This window comes from Bidens hawaiensis, unplaced genomic scaffold (genome assembly GCF_021521415.1).
Source record: "Bidens hawaiensis isolate Kalapana, Puna unplaced genomic scaffold, B.hawaiensis_p1.1 tig00000055_1, whole genome shotgun sequence".
Classification (NCBI taxonomy): Eukaryota; Viridiplantae; Streptophyta; class Magnoliopsida; order Asterales; family Asteraceae; genus Bidens; species Bidens hawaiensis.
The window spans coordinates 202637-213300 of NW_027491016.1; the positions used below are offsets into that span (position 1 = coordinate 202637).

The 10664-nt window shown below is 34.3% G+C and overlaps 1 protein-coding gene across 1 annotated transcript; it reads right to left on the bottom strand.

Annotated features, from left to right (window-relative positions):
- Positions 1-4404: 4404 nt before the first annotated feature.
- Positions 4405-7331, bottom strand: LOC143547268 (ADP,ATP carrier protein 1, mitochondrial-like). Its single transcript, XM_077038761.1, has 4 exons — positions 7278-7331; positions 5447-5936; positions 4990-5361; positions 4405-4903 (listed from the first exon to the last, which is right to left on the bottom strand). Exons 2-4 carry the CDS (start codon positions 5915-5917, stop codon positions 4607-4609), a joined length of 1140 nt encoding a protein of 379 aa, XP_076894876.1. The 5' UTR covers positions 5918-5936; positions 7278-7331; the 3' UTR covers positions 4405-4606.
- Positions 7332-10664: the final 3333 nt, after the last annotated feature.

The window sequence follows — 10664 nt, forward strand, 5'->3', positions numbered from 1 at the left end:
TGGACACTAAGAAAAAGTTGGTTTATGTTGTTGAAGGGGGGGCAATGGACATGTAACCAGTGGTGTGAAACTTGCTAAGCGCTAGTCGTGCGGTGGGCGGGTGGGTAGTGAATGACAATTAATCGAGATTAATCGGGATTAATCTGACTGTAATTTATATGTAATTTTCCAACTATACATGTATATGCCAAATTTTATATATAAAATTTTAAATTTTGACTAATTTGGACTAAACACTAATTAATCAGTGAATAGTCACTAGGATGCCAACTAGCGATTAATTAGCACTTAGGTACGATTTTTACATGCATGTAACATTGATTAATTTTTCTATGCATACCGAGAAAAAAGTTAGTTTCTATAGTTGAAGGGGCCATTTGCATGTAACCAGTGTTACAGAACTTGTTAAATGCTAGTTGGGTAGTAGTGTAGGGACTAGCGATTAATAGAGAGTTATCAGATGGAATCTATATGTAATTTTTCAAACATACCTATATATATCAAATTTTATATATAAAATCTTCGATCGTGAGGGATTAAGACCAAGTAGCAATTAATTGCCAATTAGTCAGTGGAGTATCAACTAGCGATTAATCAGCGTCTACACGCAAGTTTTACAACCATGCATGTAACATTTAGTTTTTTTTACGCAATATATTTGATTGAAAAAAATAGTAAACGGTAATGGAGATCCTCCTTTTGTGTTGAAGTGAATTATATAAACTTATTAGAAAAAATAATTAATAGAAGCTAATTAATAAAGTCAAACAACGTAATTAAAGTTAAGCAACTCGTATAGTACAAAATAACAATATAAATTTACTTTGAGAAGGTAAATTAATTACTGAAGTATCACATTACCAAACTAAAGTTTGACAAGCATATGTTTGGTTTGTTAAAAAAACCTTAAACTTCATATCAATCAAAAGATTATTGAGCAAAATCCATTGGATTTGAACACTGAGATTGTAGTAAGCAAGCACACATGAACAAATTGGTAATTTGAGGAGCGTTCAGTATCGCAACATAAGCAGATGAGTATTCACTAACTAGATCATCAAATACACGTAATAATTTAACTAACAATACAATTATTACTTCATGTTTTTTTAATATAAAAAAATATATGGGTGAATGTGATTGGTTGAAAAACATGTGGCCCAACCTCCCCATGCCTCTCCATCTCGCCAATGCACGAGCGTCCAAAGGGGAGCTAATGAGCCTTTGGCGCCCTCCTCTCCAAGTTTAACAAAAGTTGCATAGATAGAGCTTATGATCCAAACTTGTGTCTTGTGCAAAACAATTATGGTTACCAAATTTTCAATTGCAAGAAACCTATGATGATCCTCTCTAGCCTTACGGTGAAAGAACAAAGTTGTCATGGTCGATGCAGTCTTTACGTTGGAAAAGCATAAAATGGGGATGTGATTTGGATTTGGACAATGAGTTTTTCGATCAAGTTTATTAGAAAGTATAGTGATCATATTTATCTTTCGGATGGTTTACACGCTAGGAGGTTGGCTAAAATTACCCAAGAAGGATAAAATTCATGTGTGAAGACTACTTTTGGTTTTGGATCGTCTTCCTACTCGATTGAACCTAAGTAGGAAACGATTTGATATTCAGACTGTTATGTGTCCATGTAGCTCTATTACGGTTGTAGATTCGATCCATCTTTCTGGAGATTGCTTTGTTGCGTCTAAAATTTGGGATGGCATCAGTCGTTGGTTCGATATTAATCTTCCAATTTCCATAAGTTCTCATTCTCTTACAAGTTGGTTAGACACAACTAATTTTTCTAAACCAAAGAAGATCGTTATAGAAGCCTTTTTTTTTTTTTGCAACGTGGTGGTTAATTTGGAGAGCTTGGAATGAACAGATTTGTGGTGTGAGGGTGATAGTAAAGAAACTCTTGTTGATTCCATTATTTTATTGTTAACTATATGAGGAGATATACTTATGTAATAAAGTCATTATTGCAAATTGTTAGGACTATTGGTTGTGTCTGCTGTAAACTATTTTCTTTCTTTATGCCATTTTGTTCTTAAAAAACAACAAAAAAACAAAACGGTTGACTACATTAAACTAAACAAATATTATTGAAGTTTATAAGATTATGGGATATTACATTGGTAAGTCTCGAAACTCTTGCATGCATTTTGGACAAAACTAGTTCTTGATGGTACGAAAAATGTATTTAAACTAAGGCGGGTACTATTCCATGTGTTCATTTTTGGTCATCACGGGAGTAAAAACATGGTGAGGGGAGCGGATGAGAGGATGTGATTGAACGATTTCAATTAAGGGACTTTCGAAATAGAAAAGTAAAATGTTATCCATAGGTGCAAGATTTATTTTTCTCACAATCTCGCTACGGTTATGGGTTCCTTATGAATCCACTTCTTGTCTATTTTTCTAATCTTAGTGCATATAAAACAGAAATTGTAGACTGAGATAAGCTTTGGAAAGCGTGACCGCAACTAGGTAGAACCGGTTCGTGCCTAGAAGAGTTAATATTTTGGCATTCAGAGTCCTGCTGATTGTATTTCTACGAAAGTTAAGGTATGTTTGGTTGGAGGTAATGGAATGAAGGGGGGAATGGAATGGAATGAAAGAAGGAATGGAATGGACAAGGGAATGAAATGGATCATTCCATTCCTTTGTCTTGTTTGGTTAACCTATGGGATTGAAATGAATCATTACTTTATGGCGATGGTGGTGGTGGTAGCTCTGGCGACGAAAATGGTGGTGGCAGTGGCGACAGTGGTGGTGGGGGTGGCGGTGGTAGCATTGGCAGTGATGGCGATGGTAGGGTGGCGGTGATGGTTAAGCGGTGGCGATGACAATGTTTTTGATGGTTACAGCGATGATGGTGGCGACGGCGGTGGCGGTGGTTGCGCTGGTGGTAAGGTGGTGGTGGCGGAGGCGGTGGTGGTGGCGATGGTGGCGGTAAGGCGTCGGTGATGGTGATGGTAGTGGTAGTTGTTGTTAGGTGGTGATGGTGTTGAGAAAGTATGGTGAAAGAGGAATGGAATGAATGGTTTTGATGGAATGAGATTCTATGTGTAATGGATAATTCCATTCCATTGAGCAACCAAATACCACTTTTTTCATTCCTACGTAATGAATTATTCCATTCCGCATATCATTCATGCATACTAAACGCTACCTTAGTATGAGCAACAAGGGAATGGATATTCCTTTGATCAGTTGCTCTGTTTGTTCCAATGACATAGAGACAATTGATCATTTGTTCACTGGGTGTGACGTCACATGTATGATTTGGGTGAGGTCTAGCTTGTTAGAGATGACGATTCCGATTTTCATGATTTCGAATGATTTGTTTTTGGATGGATACTAGTTTTTTATAAAGAAAAGAAAAGAAGATGGGTTTTGGAAGCAATATATTTATTACTACTTTGTGTGTTCGTTAGAGATACAAAAATAAGTATATTCGGCATAGGCTTGAAGAAGCATGATTTTATTTTTGACGATACTGTTATTACGTGTTTTAATTTGTTTTTGACAACCTAACGCTTTATTATGGACAATGACCCTCAAAAGATGTTTTAAATGTATCCACATAATTTTAACCAAAAAGACGACAAAGTTGTTGATTCAACTTTGTTGAAATTCTTTTAACTAGTATGACTGGTGTTAAAAACAAGAAAATATTTTCTTACAATCATCAGTATCACTGGTTTTATTAGCTGCAATGACATGTTAAATGTAACAACTCGAGGTAGCATTTATTTTATGATTAAACCTTTATAACATCAAAAACCTATTTTCAATATCAGTAAATTTGGAGGTAACTTAGTTTTTTAAAGTAGGCAAAAATAAAACACAAATTTTTACATCTATTCATGCATTGATTATAAAACATAATCTTTGGCATCCATTAATGCATTATACAGCAAAGAGTTTAGATGCTTGACAGAACCTTCAACCACAATAAATGGTCATCAATTAAAACTTTTGTTTCTCCACTTCAAACCATACATCAATAATAACCATCCATTTTTTTTTGGAACGACCAACTAAGTAACGACGGGTACTACGTACGCGGCCTACAATGGCTAAAGGTAGCCCAAGCCGGCCACGAGTCCAGACAAACAGAGCCCCTAGCAGTCCACCTATTGAGGGATTCTTCCGGATAAAACCCAACAATCACGCCCGCCAAACAGCACGACAACGAAGAGCCAATAAAACCATATGAGATCAAGACTTGAATCCTGACAAGCCATGATCATTCCTCGTATCTCCCATATTGGTGATAGTGATACATCAATAATAACCATCTATTGATTATTCATCAACACACTTGCAACAATATCAAAATAGATAATTTTTAAAAAACATGAAACAATAAAAATGACAATAACTAGAAATTAATATGACCTATAATCCAAAATGGAGCAAGTATTTTATTACCAAGTCTTTCCTGCAAGGGTAAAAACCTCAAAACGCAACACACAAAACAAAATTAAAGAAAGTACCGCAGGATGATTTTAATTCTACTACCCGAATTTAGTCTCAAAACAAATTATCACCATCATCCATATTATGGCAAATATCCCAAAATCAAAAACTGTCCTCCCACCACTTAACCGCTACCGCCTGACCACTTCTTCCCGAAAACAATTAACTGAAGCTGATCATAACCAGCCAACACACCAGCACCGGCAACAGCCCTCAAAATGTTAGCCGCACCTCCCTTGAACAACGACTTCACACCTTCCTTCTTCACAATCTGACTGAAAGCATCAAAGGTGTTCTTGTACTTAACGGCCTCACCAGACGTCATCATCATTCTTCTACGGACGGTATCGATAGGGTACGATGCAAGACCAGCAGCATTTGTAATCAACCAACCGAGAGCAAAGCTAGCAAAGAAGCTATCCTGTAACATTCAATAACAATATACAGATATCAGTTCGTAAACATATCAAGCAAGTATTTGGTACAAATTTTTGTTATGGAACCAACCTGCATGGAACCGGTGAGGAGGATTGGTTTGAGGGAATCGTACATTCCGAAGTACAAACCACGGTAGATGAAGATACCAGCTGCGGAAAGGGGGAACCCACGGTATAACCCAGCAATACCGTCTGAAGCGTATGTCTTCTTGTAGACATCAACAAGCCCGTTAAACTGCCTCTCACCGCCCTTCTTTGCAGCCTTGGCGTCATTTGCCAAACGGGTTCTAGCATAATCTAGAGAAAAGACAAACACCAAAGAAGACGCACCAGCCATACCACCAGAAGCAATGTTTCCACCAAAAACCTTCCAGTAAGGATCCTTGTCCTTCTTAAAGTTAAACAAGCTCTTGAAGTAATCCTTGAAAGCAAAGTTAAGCGCCTGCAAAGTTCAACATAAAAAAACATTAGAAATAGAGTAGAATGTAAAAAAAAGTAACCGATCGACTAAAAATAAACTAACAAACCTGAGTGGGGAAGTAACGGATGACATTAGCAGTGTTTCCTCTCCACAAAGACATAACACCTTCATCTCTGACAGTTCTAGTGAAACAATCAGTAATGCCCTTGTAAGGTTCAGAAAGACGTCCGGCCTTAATCATTTCATCTTGGTTCTGGATCAAAAGCTTGACACGTTCAATGGGTGCAGCAGCGGTCTTAGAAACAGCAGCAGATACGCCACCCATGAGAAAATCAATGGCGAAACCAGTAAGCCCTTTCTCGGATGGTGCTTGAACGAAAACAGGGGAAGCATTTGCCACCATCAATGATTGAGTCATTGGAGAGCTGAACACAGTGTTTGAGTAGTTTCCGTACGTGTGCTGCCTCTGGGTGGGTCTGTTGACAGCAGCACCATACTGAGCTAAAGCATATTGAGAAAGGTATTGCTGGCTAGCCACTCTCCTTGTAATAACTGAATGCTGGTTTTGCTCGGCCATTGTGCTTCAAACAATCTACCTGCAAGCATTTATAACATAATACTCAGTCAGATTCTATAACATCAAATCGGCTTAAACTTTTTCTTACAGTATAGGATATACACATTAAAGAATAACAAATACAACCTCAATTTTAAGCTACACATAGCACAATATCATAAACATGTAATAATTCACATCTTAAATCATGAAAATAAACAAGATGCAAAACATTGTGTAGCTATGTAACTACACATTAAATCAAAAACATATTTACAGTTTTTTAAATCATGAATATAAACAAGATACAAAACACTGTATAACTAACTACACATTAAATCAAAAACATATTTACAGTTTTTAAATGCCAACTCAAAATTTTATATGTAAATAAAAACAAATTCTACTCGAGCAAAATACCAATAACATATCTTAACTTTTCACTCTTAGCTTTCAGATATATTTTACAAAATCATGATGATCATAATAAAACTTTGTTACATAAAATACAATTGAACATAAAACGAAACATATATAACTTCTACAGAGTAACAAATCATAGCACAAGCATACAGAACATATTATTATCACAATCCTAGCTCTAGAATTGTAACACAAAAAATTATAAACAATACACATAAACATCTAATACTCAACTTAAATCACTTCCATCTCTTAATTTCATTTTGCAAAAGCTTGATAACTACATTAAAACTTCGTTATACAACAAACAAACACAAAACCAATAAAACTTCAACAAAATAACAAATCACAACACAAACACACAGATCTAGCATCAAATATCAATCATAACCACTACCACAAACAATAAGTCAACACAATAATTCTACACATTTAACCAAGTCAAACAAGTGATAAACCATAGCATAAATAAACAGATCTATCACCAACTAAGACACATAAACACTACTAAACATACAAACCACAACAAACAATCACAAATCTAAGCGTATAGTCTAATCATAACGAAATGAAACATCAAAAAAATTAAAAATCAATACGCCACACGAAATAAACAATCACAGATCTAAGCGTAAAGTCTACGCATAACGAAATGAAACAAGCTACAGCAAAATAATTAAAGTAATCAGTACGGATACAGACTTTACCGAACGAATAACTAAACACGTAGATCGGATGAAATAGACAACTAAAAACATCAAAATCACAGCGTACGGTCACCGATCTACAGTATAACCACAAAATTCTACACCGATCTATGAAAACAAGAGTGAAATGAAGCGTATGAAATGAAATACAACAGATCTAGTAAAATAACAGTGAAATGAAATATTAAAATACTAACAGACGGTTGAATGGAAAGTGAAACCCTAGAGAAAAGAGAAAACTGGAATGGTACCTCTGCGATATGTGCAGAGGCGGGATATAATACTAATAATAATAATAATAATAATATCAAGGAGCTTGAGAAAATGAGGGTGTGTGTGCTATATACTGGGGTCTGGTGGGAGGGGGGATTCGCTGTGGCGCGGGTGTAGGGTGTGGATGTGGATCTCCAGAGATAAGGATTGGACGGCTGGAGATTGACTTTTCAATTAGGGTATGCGATTGGTGTAGACCATACACCATCTAGAATTCTATATATGTTGAACAACAATTATGTGTGTGTTAGGTTAATATAGACATGATTTTGGTTACAGATGTTTTTTGTGATGTGTTAAAATGAGCAGAGATTTTGGTAAAGAAAAAAGCTTTTGTAAATTTCTTAACAGATCTATTTAAATAGAGGTCTACTTTTTTGCCAGCAGATGTTTTTGTGTTTGGATGGACAGGGGGGAAGCTTGCTTTGTATTCCCCCTTGACGGGATTGTTGATTGTTGTCTGGCTTTGATTTATACTTTTTGATTGTGTTGAGTCTTATTGATCTGATTAAGGGAACGAAACGAACATTGTTGAATCGATCAATTAAGATTTTGATATGTTTGATTGTTAATGAGTGTTGTATGTTTAGTTATTGGTTTTTGATGTGTGAGTAGATGAAATATATGTGTGTTTTTTGTGAATCTTGGGGAGCCTTGTTGCTTAACCTTGATGATCGATGTTCATGGGATAAGGGTATTTTTGGTTACTTTAAGCATTCAAATAGAGTGTTGCAAATTCCATAATAACATGAAGGAATTGTAAAAGCTGAAAAGTATTTGAATTTCATTGTATCATATATTAACCGAACACAAACATGATTTTCCTTTTTTTTATTTTCTTTTTTTTGTTTAAGATAATCTTAACTCCAGCGTAGTTGTGAACCAAACACTATTCATTTTAAAGTTACATATATTAGAGAATCAACAATCATATGTGGGTCTATGACCAGGGTCGTCTTCGAGAACTGTTAAAATATTAGTGTGAGAAATGTAACGAAAGCATAACCAATCACATAATTTATTTTTATTTTCTAATTAATTAAATAGAAGGGTATGTTAGTAAAACGTCAAGTTTTCTTTTTTTAGTGACTATTTCTAATTAATGATAAGTTACATTACAAATCAATGTATTATTTATTAAGTTGATTTTTAATTTATTTTACCAAATATATGCATATTCTTTTAATCTTTATTTCCACGTTGAAATTTGTATCTCAACAAAATTAATCTAACTGATTTTAACGTATGGGATCATAAATTGGTTTCGTTTTCTTATTTTAGTTTTAATTATTTATGTACCTGCACAAACTTTTAACGTCCTATACAACCAATATGTATTTGGTGAACCATATTAAAATATACATTCACAAACTTTAAGCAGCTTGCACAACCAATATGTATTTGGAGAACCATATTAACATGTACCTACAAAAACTTTTAGTAGCCTACACAACTAAAAATTTATCTACATAGTTTGATTGTTAAATCCATGTAGTTATTAAATTTTTTTTCGTAAGAAAATTAGAGGATTTTAGAATGTTTTTATGACTAGTAAGTAGAGGTGCACAAATCGGTTTTTTTTAAAAAACCGGTTCGGTTAATAACCGGACCGGTTTTTCTTGGCCTGGAAAAAAACCGGTTTTTAAATAACCGGACCGGTTTATTAACCGGTTTTTTTGGTGCAAAACTCGGACCGGTCTAACCGGTTAGGACCGGTTTAGAAACCGGTTAGAACCGGTTAATAACCGGTTTTTTTAATTAACCGGTTTTTTTTTTTTAAAATAACCGGTTAATAACCGGTTTTTTTCATAATAACCGGTTTTAAAATTAACCGGTTTTTTCCATAACCGGTTCAGTAACCGGTTTTTTCTCTATAACTTGTAACCGATATACGAACCGGCGGTTACTAAACCGGTCAAACCGGTTTTTAAATAACCGGTTTTTGTAAAAACCGGTTTTCGGTTTAAACCGTTGAACCGGTTCACCAACCGGTTTTTTTGCCCATCTCTACTAGTAAGTGTAAGAATTTATCTACTTTGTGTAGGAAAACATCCATATATAACCGAACCTCCACACGTATTTACTCATGTGTGTATGATTATATAAAACTATGTAAGTAGAATCAAACAAAAGAATTTATCCATATAAAATAATCAAAGCGCACATGGATTAAAAAAACAAGAAAAAACATTGGTTTTTCTACAGAAAAAATATAAAAAATAATCTTTTAAGTATTAAAGTCAATTAAATGAAAAGCTAAAATTTATTAAGTTTCCAAAATTGATTATCTAAACAAATACAAAACTACCATTTAATCATTAAAATCAATTAAAATCAAGAATTTAAATTTACAATATTACCATTTTTAATAACGACCATAGATCAAATATAATCAATACTTTAAATTCATTTCTCACACTATAAGATAACTTTTCCACTCAACCATCCCCATATATACACACACACATAGACACACACTGTAACATATAATTGGTTTTTATACAACTAAAAGTAATTTACTATCAATTTTAATATAACATAAATAAATGTAAATGATTATTAATATAAGTTTATAATTCGTATATTCAAAATACAATTATGTATGACATTTATGGGTTTTTTTTAAATAAACACTATTTATCGCTCCAAGTGAAAAGGCTTCAATAAATGATGCTTGAAATTAGTAAGAGTATTAAAAAGCTTCAATTTGTAGTTACACATATGGATATCCTCATATCCATGTTCTCCCTCATGCTTTGGCCTAAAGCTTAATTTATAGACACTCAATTACGTACCAAAAGGACATGTGAACTTAGATTTACGTAGTTGTGCCTTCCAAAAACGCACAAAGCTTTGCACTACCACATCCATGTGTATATGTATGTGTATGTTGTATGTGTGTGTATGTACTATATATGTGTGTACGTGTACGTGTACGTGTACGTGTACGTGTATGTGATATTTGTTTATGTTATATATATATATATATATATATAGGTGTAGGGTCGACCATAAGGTGTGGCGGGTGGTCGACGGGCACAGGCCCGACACCTCGCTAGGCCTGAATTTTTTTTAATTATATGTATTTTTATTAAAACAATATGTATATTTAGTGTTTAAACTCAAATACATAACCATTGGCTTGGTCTAGTGGCAAAAGTGTATTACTTACATCCAAAAGGTTGTGGGTTCTAGTCTCATTTGAGACATGTTTAATCTTATTTTTATACAAAAATTTATTACACAACCTAAATTATAACTAAGCCAGCTCATATCAAAATTAAATTGTTTAAACCAAACAAAATACTCCTAAAAATTTTCGCCTTCGGTTCAAAAATTTTTTTGCTTTATCGGAGCCGGCACTG